The sequence below is a fragment of the Protopterus annectens genome, chromosome 5.part1, assembly GCF_019279795.1.
Source record: "Protopterus annectens isolate FY-2018-M chromosome 5.part1, PAN1.0, whole genome shotgun sequence".
Classification (NCBI taxonomy): Eukaryota; Metazoa; Chordata; order Ceratodontiformes; family Protopteridae; genus Protopterus; species Protopterus annectens.
In genome coordinates this window covers 569,955,681-569,974,409 of record NC_056736.1, presented here as the reverse complement: position 1 = coordinate 569,974,409, position 18,729 = coordinate 569,955,681, and the positions used below count along the sequence as shown (strand labels likewise).

The 18,729-nt window shown below is 42.0% G+C and overlaps 1 protein-coding gene across 1 annotated transcript in view; it reads left to right on the top strand.

The window, feature by feature from the left end:
• The window catches only part of IFT88 (intraflagellar transport 88), a 1,839,004-nt gene that overhangs the window by 139,995 nt on the left and 1,680,280 nt on the right, over positions 1-18,729 (top strand). The window contains exon 3 of the mRNA XM_044073191.1: positions 14,041-14,103. Coding sequence (XP_043929126.1) covers positions 14,041-14,103 — 63 coding nt within the window. The remainder of the gene's footprint in view (positions 1-14,040; positions 14,104-18,729) is intronic.

Sequence of the window (18,729 nt, the reverse complement as noted above, 5' to 3'; positions counted from 1 at the left end):
TGGCCCCAGTGCCTGCTCTACAGTCAGCTCCATCAGCTCCTCCCACTGTAGTGCCTGCTGATGTCTCTTCCCACTCTCATGCCCTCGGCCATCGAGATCCAACGCCTCAGGTTTTCCCATTGGGAATATCCTCCTCTTCCGAGGTTTCTCCTGATCCGTCAGGTGAACCCCCGCGTAAGAGGACATGTAAGAGGAAGCATGTGGACTCCCCCGAGTCCGTCACATCTGATACCGACTTGGATGAGTCGGAAGGATCCCGAAGGTCCCCCTCTGAGGATGTCTCCTTCTCTGACATCCTTGAAATCCTTAAACAGAGGGGGAACTGGTCTTCCCTTAATCCTTCCGAGGACGAGTCAGTTTACCTGGAGGCTTTTGGTTCTCGACCCTCCACCTCCTGGGTGTCTCTGCCCTTCGACCCCCTTATGGAAGTGTTGGCACGGAAGAAGTGGACGGCCCCTGACTCGATGGAACCCACCCCACGGAGGCCTTCTAAATTTATCACAGCCCCTTCTGATAAGCAATTTTTATCTAAAGGTGTCCCAGTTGATGCCATGGTGGTGGCGGCAGCCACTAAGAAGGAACTGGCTGATCCTTCAGTGCCTATCCATCCACCTAACAAGGAATCTAGGACAATGGATAGGTACGGCAAGTGGATGTTCTCGTCAGCGACCTTTGCCATGCGGTCGCTGAACTACTTATGCCACTTTCTTAAAGAACTGGGTGAGGTCCAACAGGATCCATCAGCTGCTGGGTCTCAGGACAAAATTAAACCCTGAATTCCTTTGTCAACTCCTCCATGCGGCTTATTTCATATGCAGCCGATGGAGCGAGTAGGGCCGCAGGCACAGGTGTGGCTTTGAGGCGTCACGTCTGGATGCGGCTTTGCAACTTCGCAGACCCCTTCAAGGCGTCTTTCACTAACTCCCCCTTTGATGGTTCAGCGTTGTTTGGACCTCAAGTGAAAGATACTTTGACCAGATGCGAACAAGATGGCAAGACTCTTTCTGCCGTAGGAGTCCATTTTTCTACCCCATCTAGACCATATCCTAAGGGTCAAAAGGGTGGAAAAATGTGGTTCCGTAAATCACAAGGAGTCACGCCTGACACAAGAGGTCAGTTCACCCCTAGAGGCAGAGGGGGGAACAACAACAACAGACGCCGTCCAAGAGGCAGAGGGGGTCCGCAGAACCAGGGTAGCAGAGAAACCCTCTCTGACAAACCCTTCCAGCATCCCTGAGGTGTTGCCCGACTGTCCACCTTCGGAGGCAGTCAGGGGAAGATTATCGCTGTATCCACAAGCCTGGCTCTCCCTCACTCAAGACAAATGGGTGCAGTCGATCATATCCGAGGGTTACAAAATCCCCTTTATCCAAACCCCAGTGATTCAAATGGGGTCTCTTCCAGATGTTCCACCCAGTCTAAGGAAACAAGCAGCACTAGAAATATCAAAGCTGCTAAAAAAGAGAGCCATCCAGCCAGTCCCTGCAGACCAGCTAGGATCCGGAGTCTACTCAAAGTTCTTTTTGGTACCAAAAAAAACAGGGGACTGGAGGCCAATATTGGATCTCAGCAAACTAAACAAGTTTGTAAAAAGAATGAGGTTCCGGATGGTCACGCTACAGTCCATTTTACCCCTTCTGGGCAAGGACAATTGGATGTGTTCAGTGGACCTTCAGGATGCATACTATCACATCAAAATGCACAGGTGCTCCAGAAGGTTTCTCCGCTTCCGGCTGGGAGCCAGTCACTACCAGTTCAGAGCCCTGCCCTTTGGTCTCACTACAGCCCCCCGAGTGTTCACCAAATGTATGGCAGCGGTTACGGCTCACCTGAGACGTCAAGGATTCCAGGTGTTTCCATATCTAGACGACTGGCTCCTCACTGCCACCACCAGGCGTCAACTTCTTCTAGCCAGAGACTACACCATCCACATTTGCAAAGAGCTAGGTATCTCTCTAAATTTTGAAAAGTCTGCCTTGTCGCCTTTTCAGTCTATTACCTTCATAGGCGCCGCCTTGGACACTGTTCAGCTTTCAGCTCTCAGCAAAGTTAACAGAGCAGAGGGTCTTAGATATTCAAAATCATGTTCACGTCCTTCTTCAGAACAACAAAATTCAGGCCAGGTATGTTCTGAAAGTGTTAGTTCTCATGGTGGCAGCCATCACACTTCTTCCCCTTGCCCGCTTTTACATGCGGCTTTTTCAATGGATGCTTTTCTCCCAGTGGTCCTTCCAAAAGCTCCCTATGACACACAAGATCTTAATAACTCTTATCTTGCAGAAAACATCTATCTTGGTGGATGGTCTCCCCTCAAGTCCGTCAAGGCAGACCTTTTACTCCCCCCCCGGTCGCCACAGTCGCAACGGACGCCTCCCTGATTGGGTGGGGGGGGGGCATTTTCAGGGCAGGACAGTCCATGGCACATGGCAACCCTTCGAATGCCACTTGCACATAAACATCCTGGAGATGAGAGCAGTACTTTTGATGTTGCAAGCCCTTCAAGACTCTCTTCCCCTGGGGACTATTGCAATTCAGACGGACAATATGTCCATAGTATGGTATATCAACAAGCAGGGCGGAACCAAGTCCTATCCCCTGTGTCGAGAAGCACTCAGACTCTGGCAATGGGCGATCTCTTCTCAGCGGTTTCTGATAGCAACGCACATCCCCGGGAAGTCCAACGTCATAACGAACAGGCTGAGCAGAGCTATTCTCATGCCTCACGAGTGGTCTCTCAAGCAATCGGTGACGGACAAAATATTTCGGAAGTGGGGGTTTCCTTGCTGCGATCTTTTTGCAACACCACAAAACAGCAAGTGCCTCGACTACTTCACTCTCTTCCCCCTTCCAGGCCATCCCCCCAGAGACGCTCTAGTCCACGATTGGCCTCTGGGACTTCTTTACGCCTTTCCCCCCTTTCCGTTAATCACACAAACAATTCAGAAAGCTACCGCCTTGAGGGCCAAGATGATCCTCATTGCCCCTTATTGGCCTCGACAGATATGGTTCCCTTTCCTGCATCGCTATCTTTTGGAGCAGCCTTGGCATCTGGATCCAATGCCAGATCTTTTGGCCCATCAATCAGGGCAGCTGCACCAATCCCTCCAATCTCTCAACCTCACAGCTTGGTTGCTCCACTTCCGTCCCTAGCCAGGCTTCCAATGATTTCAAATTCTGTCCGGGATATTATTGTAGCTTCCCTTAAGTCTTCCACCAGAAGGATCTATGCTAGTAAATGGCAACGTTTTTCCTTTTGGGCAAAGGCTATGAACATAAATCCCTTCACTGCTCCAATACACTCGGTTTTGGATTTCCTACCCGAAATCTTTCACTCAGGATCTTCTTCCTCAACAGTAAAAGTTCAGCTAGCAGCCATCTCAAGTTTTCACATAGGCTTGTCGGACTCCAGCATCATGTCCCATAAGCTTTGCAAGGCATTCCTCAGAGGTATCTTTTTACTCAGGCCTCCAATCAAAGACAGCAAAAGTAAATTAAGGCACCAAAGTTACACACTGGAAATCAGTCACTGTACTTTATTGCAGAAGACAAACGGTAAGCGCTTTCACAACTTAATGTTGCTTCATCAGATCACATCACTACAACTGATGCTTGGTTAAATACTAGGACAATTAGTATGACATCACAATTTAAAGAGATATAAAGATTTAAAGTGGGAGAATTCACTTTGAAAGCAGCTCTTCCTTTCAGAGCTCGAGCCAAAAGCAATCCCAATATGGGAAAGACAGCAAGGGAATATCAAATGGACAGAACTGCACACTTCTCAAAGAAAAGGAGGATGTAAAAACTGATCTTATTGTTAACATTTCTTCCTTTACTCAACTAATGAACAAAACAGTTTGCTTAATAAGGGTTTGTCTTTTATACCTGCCAAGAAGGCAGATTTAACTGAAATGCTAACAGACTTGAAATTGCTTGGTAGGAATTTATCATTAAAATGCATGTTTCGTAATAATGAAAATGTCAATGTAAATATATACAAGAAACCTAGCACTTTTGTACCTCCCACCCCTTCAGGCATACAAAAATTTTTAGATATCTGTGAAAATGCTTTTAATGAAGCTTATACTCCTGGCACGCAAGGCTGCACCTTTCATAATTTAAATACAGACGAATATAGGGCTCTACATGAATTGCAGGATTTACATTCTCTTATTATTAAACAAGCAGATAAAGGTGGTAAAATTGTATTAATGGACAAAGATTTATATGTTAACCAGATGAAGGTTTTGCTATTAGATACTTGTACCTATCAAATGCTGACAAAAACAGCTGTAATTGCTATCACTGATAAAGTGTCTTTTTTAGTGTTTGATTTACTGATTACAGGATTAATTGATGAATCCTTATTCAATTATTTTTCAGTACAAAAACCTCTAGTTCCTAGGATTTATGGATTCCCTAAAATCCATAAACATCCCACGGTTCCTCCTTTACGCCCCATCGTATCAGGAGCAGGATGGTGCACTGAGCCTCTATCTATTTATGTAGAAGGCATTTTACATGAGTTCTTGGATAGTTGTTATACAGTTCTTAGAGACACAAAAATGTTTTTACAGCGGTTGCAAAATAGAATGGAAACGATTGATAATGATGAAGAATTTGTATTCCTTACCATGGACATTGAATCTCTTTTTACTAGTATTCCAAATGTTTGGGGTATTGATAGAATAAGAGAATTCCTCGATATGAATAAGAAGTGGACTACTAATAAGATTATGCTAGTCTGTGCACTATTGGAGATTATACTTGAAAATAACGTAACTTTTCAGGATAATTTTTTTCTACAGAAGATTGGTGTGGCTATGGGCACTTCGTGTGCAAATAGCTACGCCAATCTATCACTAGTACGATGGGAAGAACAATATGTTTTGTCAGATGTTAACCCATTTTTTGGCTGCATTCTCTGGTACGTCCGTTTCGTGGATGATGTTTTTGTCTTGTGGAAAGGGCATGGTGAAAATATCAGTAATTTCATTGATTACCTGCATAGTACTACAGACTTTTTGAAGTTTACTTTTACTTTTTCTGATACATGTGTTGATTTCTTGGATGTTAGTGTCACCCTTACTGATTTAAAGCAGATAAGAACCAGTATTTATCACAAACCCACAAGAACCAATGCCCGTCTTCACAGGTCAAGCATGCACCCGAGACACATACCTAGAAATGTCCTCAAAGGACAAGTCTATAGAACCCTACGCCTACATAATAATGATGAAGAGGCAGTAGTTGCTTTAAATAAGTTACAAGACGAATTTCAAACAAGAGGCTATTCTAACTCAGAAATCACTAGAGTGATAGCAGATGCATGGAAATTGAGATCTACAAGATGTAAACCATACATCATGAGCTCTTATAGTGCTGATACAAGTATACCTTATGATACAAGTATTGATAGAAATAAGTTTAGAATAGTGTTTAGATTTGCAAGTGACATCAATAAGTATACGAAAATTATTAAAAAGAATTGGCACTTATTACATGAAATACCAGGTCTGGTTTCCACAGTTGGTGACACCCCAAACTTCAGTTTTAGAAATAATGTGTCTTTAAAGCAGCAGCTCTGTAATAGAGAACATCAGTCTTTTAGAAAAAATCTCTCAAACAGACAGGGCACCTTCCCGTGCAGGAATTGTGCTGCTTGTCAGCATGTCTACACTAAAAATGAGTACATTCATCCTGTGAAATGTTTTAAACTTTATACGAAGAATTACTATGATTGTAAAAGTGTTGATGTTGTTTATTTTTGTTTTTGCCAAGCATGCCATGCCTATTATGTAGGCAAAACAAACAGGAGTTTTAAAGAAAGAATGTTAGAACATATAAGGGACATACGGAACCAGAAGCAATCAAATGCTCTAGCTAATCATGTCCTGAATACAGACAGCAGTCATTGTTTTAAATTTTTAATCTTACAACAAATAGTAAGGACAAACAGAGGTGGTGATGTAGAAAACCACACTGAAGAATTAGAACAGCAATGGATCACTAAATTACAAGCAGATAGATATCCTGGTTTGAATGGCTGCACCTCATTAGTTCCTTACCTTAAGGCAAGGCGCCTTAAACACTAAATATGAGTTTTTTATATATTTTTTATTGTACTATTATGGTTATATGTGCACAAAATGTGTGTGTATAATTACATATATATATATATATATATATATATATATATATATATATATATATATATATATATATATCTTAATAACCATCAGGGATGACATTCCCCCTTTTTTAAATATTATTGTGTGTAAATACACACCTTTCTATATATTTTATGAATTTTTCTTATGGATATCGATATATGTTCTTATGTTAGTGGAGTAATATCTCTTTAAATTGTGATGTCATACTAATTGTCCTAGTATTTAACCAAGCATCAGTTGTAGTGATGTGGTCTGATGAAGCAACATTAAGTTGTGAAAGCGCTTACCGTTTGTCTTCTGCAATAAAGTACAGTGACTGATTTCCAGTGTGTAACTTTGGTGCCTTAATTTACTTTTGCTGTTGTTGTGTGTTTTGGGCACCTCAGTGTATCTGCAGCCATTTGGTTTTTGCATCTTCAGCTCCAATCAAAGACCCCCCTACCACAGTGGGATTTAAACTTATATCCGTGATTCTCCCTCCCTTTGAACCTGTGGCCTCCTGTTCCTTGAAGTTACTTTCCTGGAAGACACTATTCCTAGTCGCCATTACGTCTGCTAGGAGAGTATCTGAACTTCATGCCCTCTGCATTCGCCCTCCTTATTTAGTGTTCCACAAAGACAGAGTTTCTCTAAGAACTAACCCGTCGTTTTTACCCAAGGTGGCTTCTCAGACAAATTTAAATCAATCTATTGATCTTCCAGATGTTCTTCGTTTTCCATTGCTGCAGTCCTAACTATTGGGTATAGTCCGCATCCAGTCGGCCCGAATACCAGAGTATAAGGCTGACGTCGGTCAGGGTGCATTAGACTGACGTCAGTACGTCAGGGTACTAATGCGCATGACCGGCGTCATATCCTCAGTCTTTTTTGCCGCGTGGTCCGATGCAGAAGCAGTTTTGCGAGTGCAGGTTGGCGTTCTGAAATATTTCCGAAACCGGAGTTTCAGACCGAATCAGAGTTGGCTAAGTACCCCGTTGGGGAACATTTTGGTTTTTTCTTGCCTCAGTATTTAACCGGATGTCAGAAAAAGTGAATAACTGTATTTCTTGTGGGAAACAAATACCTCATAGGGATTACCATACATTGTGTATACCTTGTTTAGGGCCTGAGCACGACGTTGTTGGTTGCCGCTCTTGTGCTAGGTTTAACAAACGCACTATTAAGAGGAGGTTAGACTGTGCCAGATTAGTGTTTGGGAAGCGTTGCAATTATAAAATGCTGTCGGATGCTCCGGCGCTTCGTCCAAGAAGCGCAAGGACAAAACAGCGAAGCCTAGGGTTGATGAACCGGCAGTCCCGGACGTCGGTTCTTTAGGAGGCTCAATGGAGCCAGAGGTTTTGCCAGGAGTTTCTATGGAGTCTCAGGCAGAAACTTTACTGTTACAGGATGTACCCTCTCAGGAGGCAGGCCAGGCTGAGGGGGCTTCTCAGGTAACTATTCTTCCCTCTCTTCCCAAAGTAGTTAGAGCCTCTCCTTCTGTTGCCAAAACTTCTTTTAGAGGTAGGCCAAGTTCAGCTTCAGTAGGGGCTTCTCCTAGCATTTCGGGTTCTGTACCTAAGAAACATATGCTTAAAATGGCAGAAGATTTGATTACTATGATTAGAGGTTCTATGGGCCCTCCTGATAAGAGGCCTAGGGTGGAACCAGAGTTTGACAGTTTTGAACAGGGTTCAGGAGCTTCTGAGTCTTCTGCGGAAGATTTGCAGGAGTATCCTCATTATTCTGATTCTGATGTGGATGATGCCACTCCTTCGGCTTCTCCTCCTGAGGATTTTTCATTTTCAGAGACTCTGCATTCCATGAGGGAGCACTTTAAATGGGAAGGCCAGGATTACTCTGATTCCAGGAAAAGGCTTAGGGAATTCTTGTTTTTACCCCAGCATAGGCCCTTAGCTATACCTCCTGTGTTGAATGTGGTGGAAGATGTTTTTGCAGAGGCTTCCCTGAACCCTGATTCTTTGCCTCCTGCTCCTGTTAAACCTGATAGGTACTATAGGGTGCCCGAAGCTCATAAGTATTTGTTTAAGAGTCCTAGGGCGGACCCAGAAACTGTTTCTCAGGGGCCTAAAGGTGTTAAGGCCTCTGTGGTTAAAAATCCTGTTCCCACTGACAAAGAGGCAAGGGCGTTGGATAGGTGGGGTAAGAAAGTGTATACTTCTTCCACTCTAGCCATGAGAGCGTTGAATTGTCAGTTTCACATGCTGAAATATCAAAATTATCTCCTTTCACAATTGAAATCTAAGGTGGATGCTTTGGCGGAAGGTATTGATTGTAAAGAATTGCTGGATTTAGTTTATGTGTCTGAACAAGTGGGCAAGCATTCTTTGCAATGTGGTTTTGATGCTGTGCAGGCCTCCTCGAGGGTGGCTGCCACTAGTTCTGTTCTTCGCAGGCATGCCTGGTTGAGGGATCAAAATTTGGCTGAGCATGTTAAGACAAGGATTTTGGATGCTCCTTTACAGTCTGATGTGTTGTTTGGTTCACCTGTGGAAGCAGTTTTAAAGAAAATGGAGGACAAAGCTAAGTCTATGCAAACTGTTAAAGATTTTTTGCAGGTACAGCCACCGAAGTTTAGTAGAAATTGGCCTGCTAAGGGGTGGACATATCCTGCTTATGATTCCCAGTCTAGGGGTAGGTCTAGACGTGGTAGGGGCAGGGCTCAAGGTTCTTTTAGGCCTAGAACAGGGAGTTCACCTGCTCAGACTTCTGGTGTGGGCAGAGGTCAGTCCTTTCGTAAACAGACCCAATGACCTGCCTTTTCAGCTGCCAGTAGATTCTCGTCTGGCAGCTCCTTTGGGAGGACGACTGTCTCTTTTCAAAGAAAATTGGGATTTAATTACTCAAGACAGATGGGTGTTGGACATCATTCACCACGGTTACAGATTTTATTTCCATACATTGCCCCCTTTCAAAGGCATGCCAGACGTTCCTCCTCCACAAAGAAAAGAGGCTCACAAGCAAGTTTCTCAGTTACTCCAAATGGGGGCCATTCAGCCAGTCCCTGTATCAGAAAGGGGCCTAGGATTTTATTCTCGCATGTTCCTAGTACCAAAGAAGGGGAACACGTGGAGACCGATTTTGGATTTATCTCTCCTCAACACTTATCTGGACATTCCCAAGTTCAAGATGTTGACGTTACAACAGCTTTTACCCCTGCTGGGCAAAGATCACTGGATGGTAACTTTAGATCTCAAGGAAGCTTACCTTCATGTGCCTATCAGGCTAAGTTACAGGAAGTATCTGCGGTTTCGAGCTGGAGATTCTCATTATCAGTTCTCTGCATTGCCCTTTGGCTTATCTACTGCGCCCAGAGTATTCACAAAGGTTCTGGCTCCAGTGATAGCTTACTTCAGGCTACAAGGAATTCAAATCTATCCTTATTTAGACGACTGCCTGATTCTGGCTCAAGAAAAGGAAGACCTTCCACAGCATCTGGAATATGTTATAGCAGTGCTAAGATGCCTAGGGTATTCTGTGAACGAAATAAAGTCCAGTCTAGTACCCTCTCAAGACATGTGCTTTCTGGGTGTGAGACTGAATACAGCAGCCCAGATGGCCTTTTTAACCCCGGACAAACAAAAGAGTCTATCACTTTACTTCCATCTACTATCTCATCAGTCCGTGCTGACTGCAAAGACAGTCCTTCAAGCATTAGGGTTCATGGCATCTTGTATTCTGGTGCTTCCCAATGCCAAACTGCATATGAGGAAGTTACAATGGTATCTCAAAATGTATGGACACAGCACTGCCAGGATTTAGACACTGTCATTCAAATAATACCTTGCCTTCAAAGAGAATTTTGTGGTGGGCTCAGGAATGTCACCTAAACAAGGGACTCTCTGTGACCCGGCCAGAGGCGAGTCAGATTTTAACGACAGATGCCTCGGACATTGCTTGGGGAGCTCATCTAAATGGAAAGTGGATACAAGACAAGTGGCCTGCCAGACTACAGCATCTACATATCAACATGAAGGAGATGTTAGCAGTCCAGTTCGCATTACTGGCTTTCAAGGAGTTACTTCTTCCAGGGCAGGTGTTGATTCTAACAGACAACACAACTGTCATGTGGTACATCAACAAACAAGGGGGAACACATTCTTATCCTCTATGCAGGCAAGCAATGATTTTATGGGAGACTGCGCTACGCTTGCACCTAACTCTTCAGGCAAGGTTTCTGCCAGGAGCACAGAACTCCTTAGCAGATGTGTTAAGCAGACAAATCATGGATCCCCACGAGTGGAAACTGGATCTTCATGTATTTCAGACTTTGACAGTGTCATGGGGAACTCCAGACATAGATCTGTTCGCTTCTCCACTAAACCACCAGCTGCCACAGTTTTGCACAAAGGGGTTTCATCACACAGCTTGGAAAGTGGATGCTCTGTCTTTCAGTTGGACAAACCTTCATGTGTATGCCTTTCCACCTCTGCCTCTTCTTCCAAAGGTACTGTTAAAGGTCAGACAGGACAGGCCAAGGATGATTTTGATAGCTCCAGATTGGCCTCGGCAACACTGGTACCCACTACTACGGAGTCTGGTAAAGAAGCCTCCATGGCCTTTACCTTTGATTCCACATCTGTTATCCCAGAAGGACGGTCATCTGCTCAATGTCAAGCTTCACTCTCTTCATCTGACAGCCTGGCATATTCTGTGTTGAAACACAGCAGGTCTCAACTTCCTCAACAAGTTTTAAATGTGATTATGGAAGCCAGAAGACCTAGTACAAGGAAAGTGTACGCAGAAAAATGGAAGAGATTTTTATGTTGGAGTAAAGCGAAGAATTTGGAGATTTCTGAGCCTAATTTGAGTATGGCTCTTCAATATCTTACTGAGTTACTGGACAAGGGTCTGTCCTTCTCTTCCATTAAGATTCATGCTGCAGCAATCTCAGCTCACTATGATTGTGACCCACCATTGTTTTCGCATCCTTTGTTCAAGCAGTTTCTTAGAGGGGCAAAGAATATAAGACCCCCACGTAGAGCTCCTACTCCTGCTTGGGATCTCAATTTTGTGTTGGAAAAACTTACTCTACAACCTTTTGAGCCTGCGGCTACTGCTGAATTGAAATATTTGTCATGGAAGACTGCTTTTTTTGTTGGCTATTACTTCTGCAAGAAGGGTGTCTGAGTTGCAGGCCCTTATGGCAGTCGAGCCCTTTTGATTTTCCATAAGGATAGGGTATCATTACGTACTAATCCTTCCTTTATGCCTAAGGTGGTTTCTAGTGTGGCTTTAAACCAGACTATTCATTTGCCTACTTTTTATGCAGACCCCCAAAATAAAGGGGAAAAGATTTTGCATACTTTAGATGTACACAGGCAATTGCGTTATTACTTAAGCAGGACTAAGGATTTTAGGCAGTCTCAGCAGTTGTTTGTTTCTTTTGCTTTGAGTTCGCAGGGCAAGCCTGTGTCAAAACAAACTATTTCTAGGTGGATTGGTTTTTGCATTGCATTTTGTTATTCCCATCATGGCAAGGAGATTCCAGCTGGGATTAGGCCTCATTCCACTAGGGCTACTGCCACTTCAACAGCATTTCTACGGGGGGTGGCAACTAAGGATATTTTGGAAGCAGCTACTTGGAGTTCAGTACATACTTTCTCTAAGCATTATCACCTTCCTATCTACTCTAAGTCTAGGGCTGGTTTTGCCACAGCTGTTTTGCAAGGCATGTTGTCAGCTCCTGCTTCTTTATGATTTGCCAGCCTCCCTTACCTCTGCTTTGGGATTCTACCCAATAGTTAGGACTGCAGCAATGGAAAACGAAGAACATAGTACAGTTTTGTACCTACCATAAATGTAGATGTTCGAGGATTCCATTGCTGCAGTCCAATTTACCCTCCCTCCTTCCCCTCTGTGTTTAGGGGTGGTTGTGTAGGTGAGTTTCCATGCTTATATTTTTGTATATATTGTTCATGTTTTGGTGCAGGTATTTTGGGCCTTGTCTTTTTAGGGTCTTCTGACATCTGGGGCAAGAAAAGACTGAGGATATGACGCCGGTCATGCGCATTAGTACCCTGACGTACTGACGTCAGTCTAATGCGCCCTGACCGACGTCAGCCTTATACTCTGGTATTCGGGCCGACTGGATGCGGACTATACCCAATAGTTAGGACTGCAGCAATGGAATCCTCGAACATCTACATTTATGGTAGGTACAAAACTGTACTTTTTCTTTCCTAATTATTCAAACAGGGCGGAACAGAAACTACATTGTCTGGATGTTCATCATCAGCTCCGCTTCTATCTGGACAGAACTGAACCATTCAGGAAATCTGATCAACTCTTTTTATCTTATGCTGAAAGTAAAAAGGGTCTTCCGGTATCTAAAGTAACCCTGTCTAGGTGGCTGTCTTCTGTGATTACCTGTATTTATCAACTCAAAGGTAAAGAATTGCCTTCTAGGCCAAGGGCCCATTCAACCAGAGCGTTGGCTACATCTACAGCCTTTCAAGCTAGATTACCAATAGACACTATCTGTGCGGCTGCCACATGGACCTCTCCTCATACTTTCGTTACACATTACAAATTGGACATGGCCTCCAGAAACAGGGCAAATTTTGGTTCCACCGTTCTCAAGAGTCTGTTCCAATGAGCCACCCAGCATGAAGGTGCTAGGGACGTGGTCCCATCCAGCAAGAATGAAGGCGAGATTGACAACTTAACATTGAGAAGTTATGTACCTACCATAACATTCCATGTTAGTTGTCTTCTCTCGCCTTCCTTCTTGCGTCCCGCCCACCATCCCCCTAGCCTGGGCAGACCGAGAGTTTTTTCCCCTTCTTCCAAGGGACCTTATCTTGCACTATTCTAAGCTCAGACAGTTGGTCCTGGGGTAGATACAGCTTCAGGTAGTGATATTTGGGGAGTTCTTCTTTCTCCCCCTCCACCTCAGAGGGGAGACTGAATTGGCTATTGTTTCTTAGCTACCAAACGAGATCTGGGTAGTTACTGCCTAGCATCATGAGATATAGGGTTGCCTCGAGCCGGTAAAATTAGCTCTCGAGCTTTAGTATAGGCCGAGTCGGAGCCGAGGTTCGGCTCCGAACCCATCCAGCAAGAAGGAAGGTGAGAGAAGACAACTAACATGGAACGTTATGGTGGGTACATAACTTCTCATTTTCCATCCGTGATTCTATTCTTATTTATACGGTAGTGCTGAAACCAGATCATGGTCTTGGTAGCCACCCTAGTTTTTCTTAGCCTTTTAAGATGTAGTTGGTGACCAACTGCATCACATTTCTTGGACAGGTCTAGGAATATTAGTGCCATTGTCCAAGGATGTGTGGTCAGATTTTTTCACCAAAGCTGTATCCATTGTGTGGTCAGGCCAACACTCACACTAATTGTTAGGATACCATTTCCTTATGCTCGATTAACTGAATGGTGAAGTGCCATCTTGAGTGATTTAGCTAAAATCATAGTAGGGGCATAGATCTATAGTTCTTGGAAACAAAGTTTACTCCTTTTTTTATACATTATTACTGTTATGACTATCTTCCATTGATAAGAAGTTTGTAGAACAGATGAGGAAGGTGCTAAATTGAGGACTTCATGCATGCTTTAGGTCAATATATGAATCTAAACATGAATGCCTAGTGGTGTTTGGTTTGTTTCTGTAAAACAGGATTAGCATCACTCAGTGAAAAAGTAGTATTATTTTTTACTGCTTTTCTCTTTTTTTCCGACAAAAATCTGTATTAAATTTTCACACATGACAGGCAATCTTAGTGCTGCTGAAAAACTCAATAACATCAAAGCACTAAACTTAACGTTAACTTGCAGAATAATAAATGGTTTCTGATGAGATATGCTATAAAAATTGTATGTGAAAATAATGAACTTTCATAACTTGTATTTTTTCCAGGACCTGGACAATGATATGGCCTTCCAGCAAGCTTTGCAAACTAGCTATGGAAGAAGACCTCCAGTAAGTCAGATTTGAATCTAAAACTGTCTCACATTTTTTACATTCTTATTTCTGGGCTAAGCTGAAAGTAATTAGAAGCCATCACGAAAAATGTAGTGGTTAACTGATTGTCTACATGCTTTACTGTCGTGAACACAGGTTAAAAGTTTTAAACATAATTCATTATAAAAATCAAGCATTTATATAAACTTTATGTATAAACTACATAACTGGCATTGCAAAAGGTGTTGAAGGCGAGATATGCATTTTTGCTGGTAACAAATATATATAATATGACTGAAACACACAATGGTATGGAAAGGACATAAAAGGGACTTCGAGAAAAGGTCTGAAGCACTACTGCTTAGTCACTGCAAAAAATGTAAAGTACTCCATTTGGGAATCTGTAGCCCTGAAAGTGGCACTCAGCTGGATTGTAAACAGTAGTCACAACACAGAAAGGGACTGAAGGTGGTTTTATCAGACAATGAGAAAATTAGAAACCTGTGAAAAAGCAACATGGAAAGCAAGCAGGATACTTGGCTGCATAGCAGCAGACATCACCACTAGAAAACAAACAAAAAATAATAATAATGGGTTGGGAGGGTGGCCTAAGGGTTAAGGTGTTTGCCTTACAAATACAAGGTGCATGGTTTGAGTCTCACAAGGGATAATTGGCTAGGCTTAAAATGGCTTGCAAGGGCAGTTAGCTTAGTACTAATCTATGAACCTATAATGTTCATTGTAAGGATTACTATATCATTTTAATTGTGTATAGATTTATCCACTACGTGGGTATCAGTTATATGGTCAGATCTTTTCAGCAGTGGGGCAGCTTTATTTTGAGTACAGTAAGATGGCATTCATTTTTAAGTAAAATAAAACTTCAATTAGTTAAAAATGCCAAGTAACTAATATGCTTTTATTTCTTGCACAAAGAGTCCATCATCACAGACCAAAATAAAATTAGCCAGTTGTTTACATACTAATATAGTTCTGCAGTCAGTGTCTCGGAAACCTAATTTTCAAATGACACTTTTTTGGGCCACCCAAACACAATGCTCACTTTCAGTGGTACACTAATTTGTTGATTTGGCCTTGTTTATCTTGGGATTGATAAGTATATGTCCATTCTTTAAAATCTTTTATTTTGTGACTATTTGAGAATACATTTATTGTATTTATCTGTGCATTTTGGGGATACTAGTTATGTCACTGTTAAATTTAATAACGAGTACTCACATTGGCAGTTCGTAGCCTTTCTGTTTATGATTGGAAAAAATATCACAACTTTTATCATTTTGGACATTGCTCAAAATTTAATACAATTACTTTAGCTAACAGGGCTAGAAATTTACAGACTTACTTTAACTGAACTTTATTTCAGAAGTTTTACAACAAGATTAAAAACATACCTGTATACACAGAAAAAAATGTTTTGCTTGTATATAGCCACTAAAGTAGAAAATGAAAATCCTAGGAAGGTTTTTACTTGTGGCCCAAAGGGGCTTACTTTAATTTTTAATGCAGGAAAGAAAAAAGGTTCCAGTAGAATCTGTCCATACAGATCATGCCAGTAAAGTACTCTCTACATACTTGTACATTGCTTGCAACATTAATTCCTAGCAGTCGAAATGAGTGTCATAAGTTTCCACTTAGTAAACATCATTCATTTAGTATATGTTGATAATTATACAAAACAAGTCCCTCTGTTTATGGGCAAGGCTAAGGACTCCCCAAGAGAAATTTGAACAAGTTGGGTATCCATTGCAGTGTCCTTAACCAGGAAACCCCAGGTCATCTTTTCATGAATTCTAATCACAAATGTGGCATCATTTGAGAGAGGAAAGATCAGATATTCATGATCAATACCTGTACCCTTTTAGCTAGTTTCAATAGCAGTGTTATGTCACTAGCTTTAAGTGGATAAAGAACCTGAAATCAGTGATCTCAGGAGGCTCTATGCATCCTAGAAATTGAGGTCTTGTCTTGGTCCTTTATCTAGTCTGACCACCCTTTTTCACTCCAGTATGTATTTTGTCTGGGGTTTCCTCCACCGTCAGTTCAGCAATTGATTATTTCTGTCAGTACAAGTGGCATAAGCACATCTTTATGCAGGACCTCAAATATCCAATAATGGTAACATTTTATTTGATGTTGTCTTTTCCATCCGTTCCTCAACCTATGAGATTTTGGCTCATAGTCTGATTAAGTTTTGGCCACTTTCAAGCTTTGGATCTAATGCTCATGCTCCTCTCTTTACCCATAATTCCTCAGCATTTACCCAGCTACCCCAGATCTCATTTCCCTCCACAAATGTAGGATGGATCTCTTGGTGCTCAAGTGCATTTTAAGTAAATGAACTTTAAATAACTTTTTGTTAAAATTCTTTTTTTTTCTTTTGTTTTTAATATTATTATTATTACTATTTCTATTGGCTGTCTCTTCCTCCCCCTAAGCTTTTCCCCTGTCCCTTTACCTTAGGCACTGGATGTTTTTTTTTTTTTTTTTTTGGGAAAGGAAACTTTCATAGTTGCTTTAATTTACTTTTATATACTAAAAAGATTTTCTATCCTTCTTTTTTCTCTTCTCTTTGTTTCAGAATGTCAAACAAACCATCAGGTTTCAAGAAATGTCTGGCCTGTGCCCACATATTTCCCAGTTCTAATGTACATGCTAAGTGTGTGTATTATCTGAGCCCCTCACATTTAGACATGCCTTGCTACATATGTGAAACCATCTGCCAACATGCCATTGTGAAGCTCTGAAATAAACTTTTTTTAAAGGGCTTCTCCCAGCCCCTGCTGGAGATGGTTTACTTTCAGTTTTGGCAAAATATTCCTTTCCTTTGCCTTTGAAGAAACCAGCTGAAAATCTATGAAGAAATCTAAAGAAAAAGACAAGGAAAGAGAAAAAGAAAAATCTAACATCTTGAGAAAGAGGTCACCTACAGATCCTCTTCAACTCTGGTTTCCAAAATTGCAAAACGTTCAGAGATAACACTTTCCTTGGATCCAATACCAAAGATGTCATTATCCCAGTGTACTCTGCCCTTATTAGACCAGTCATAGAGTACAATGCTCCCTTCGGTATGTACCTGACCAGGCATATGCAGCAACTGGAGTGAGCTCAGAGGGTCCTTACAAAGACAATACAAGATGTACCAATGCCTTACACAAAGTGCCTTAAAGCCCTTTCCCTCTACTTGGTCTCCTATAGATTGCTGAGGTGTGATCTGTGCCTGGCTTAAAAGGCATCCAGAAACCCCACACTTTTGAATCTCCCGCATATTCATAAGTCAAACGGTACCAGTAATACAGTGTCTAAGAGCCTGAATTTTGTCTATGACTTAAACAGAACATGCTGGAGAGACAGACATATGTCCCAGAGACTGCTCCTCTTGTGAAACAGGCTTCATATCCATGTAAAGCTGAGTTTGTCTATTACTCAATTTAAATGCAACCTAGAACAGTGGATGGGGAATTAAAATTCACACCAATCCTGGCACCCATGTCCCTTATGGAATGAAGTAGCTTATAAATGTCTGACCCTCAATGTCCTTTTTGGATACAGGATGCCATTATTCTTTCTGGAAAACTTGGCTAGGCTTAGAAAGACCCCCCTGGGTCCTTAGCCTAGTAACAATCTATGAACTGCATCTAACATACCACCTAGGTCCTCACTAGAGCCAATTTCTCCTAGTCTCCTGTTACGAAAGGGGATACTGCCAGTGCCAGCCCAGCTATCTGGAATTTTGCAAATAATTGTATGTCATTTGTGAATATTAGCGTAATTCATATAAGATGCTTGTGTTACAACTGTATTAGAAGTGTATGTCATGTGTATATCAAACTTGTTTATACAGGCATGTGTGTTGAAAAATGTTTATGCAAAGTGTTTGAAAAGCAATGATGTCATTCTGCAAGTTATTGCAGCAGTAATATTTGAGATATTAATTTGAGAAATCTCTGAGAGAGAGAGACGGCATTCTGTATTCGGTCTTGGACCTGACAAGAAGATCCATTCACCACACCTCTGCCTTGCTTTGTAAGTAAGTTTACTAGGGTGTAGCAATTCTCTTAGATTCAGTCAGGAATATACCGAACTATAGTTTACATGTTTTATTTATTTATTTGAGATTGTCCTACAGTGTTGTTTTAAATATTTCCTGTGATTTTGAACTCTGATGTCACTGTAATTATTATATACTGAGTATTTTCTTGTTCTTTTATTTCGTGTTAAATGTATTTAAACCTTTCATTGTGGCTGGTATTTGTAGAGCTGTTCAAGTTCTGAGAGGACTTGCATATTTATTTGGTGACACTGGTCCACTTCTAACAGCCTTGTTTTTGGTCAAACTACCATTTGTATTAATAGTAACATTACACAGTAAGATTGGACACCCTTTGTTAAGGGCGTTAAAGTAGCTGATAAAGGGTTCTGGTGGCAGTGATAAATATCTTATAGTCTGGGCAGAAGGGGGACATAGCTAGTAAACCTCTGCCAGCCTTCCCCAGATGTCTGTGCGTGTGTGTGTGTGTGTGTGTGTGTGTGTGTGTGCGTGTGTGTGCGTGTGTGTGCGTGTGTGCGTGCGTGTGTGTGTGCGCGTGTGTGCGCGTGTGTGTGTGTGTGTGTGTGCGTGTGTGC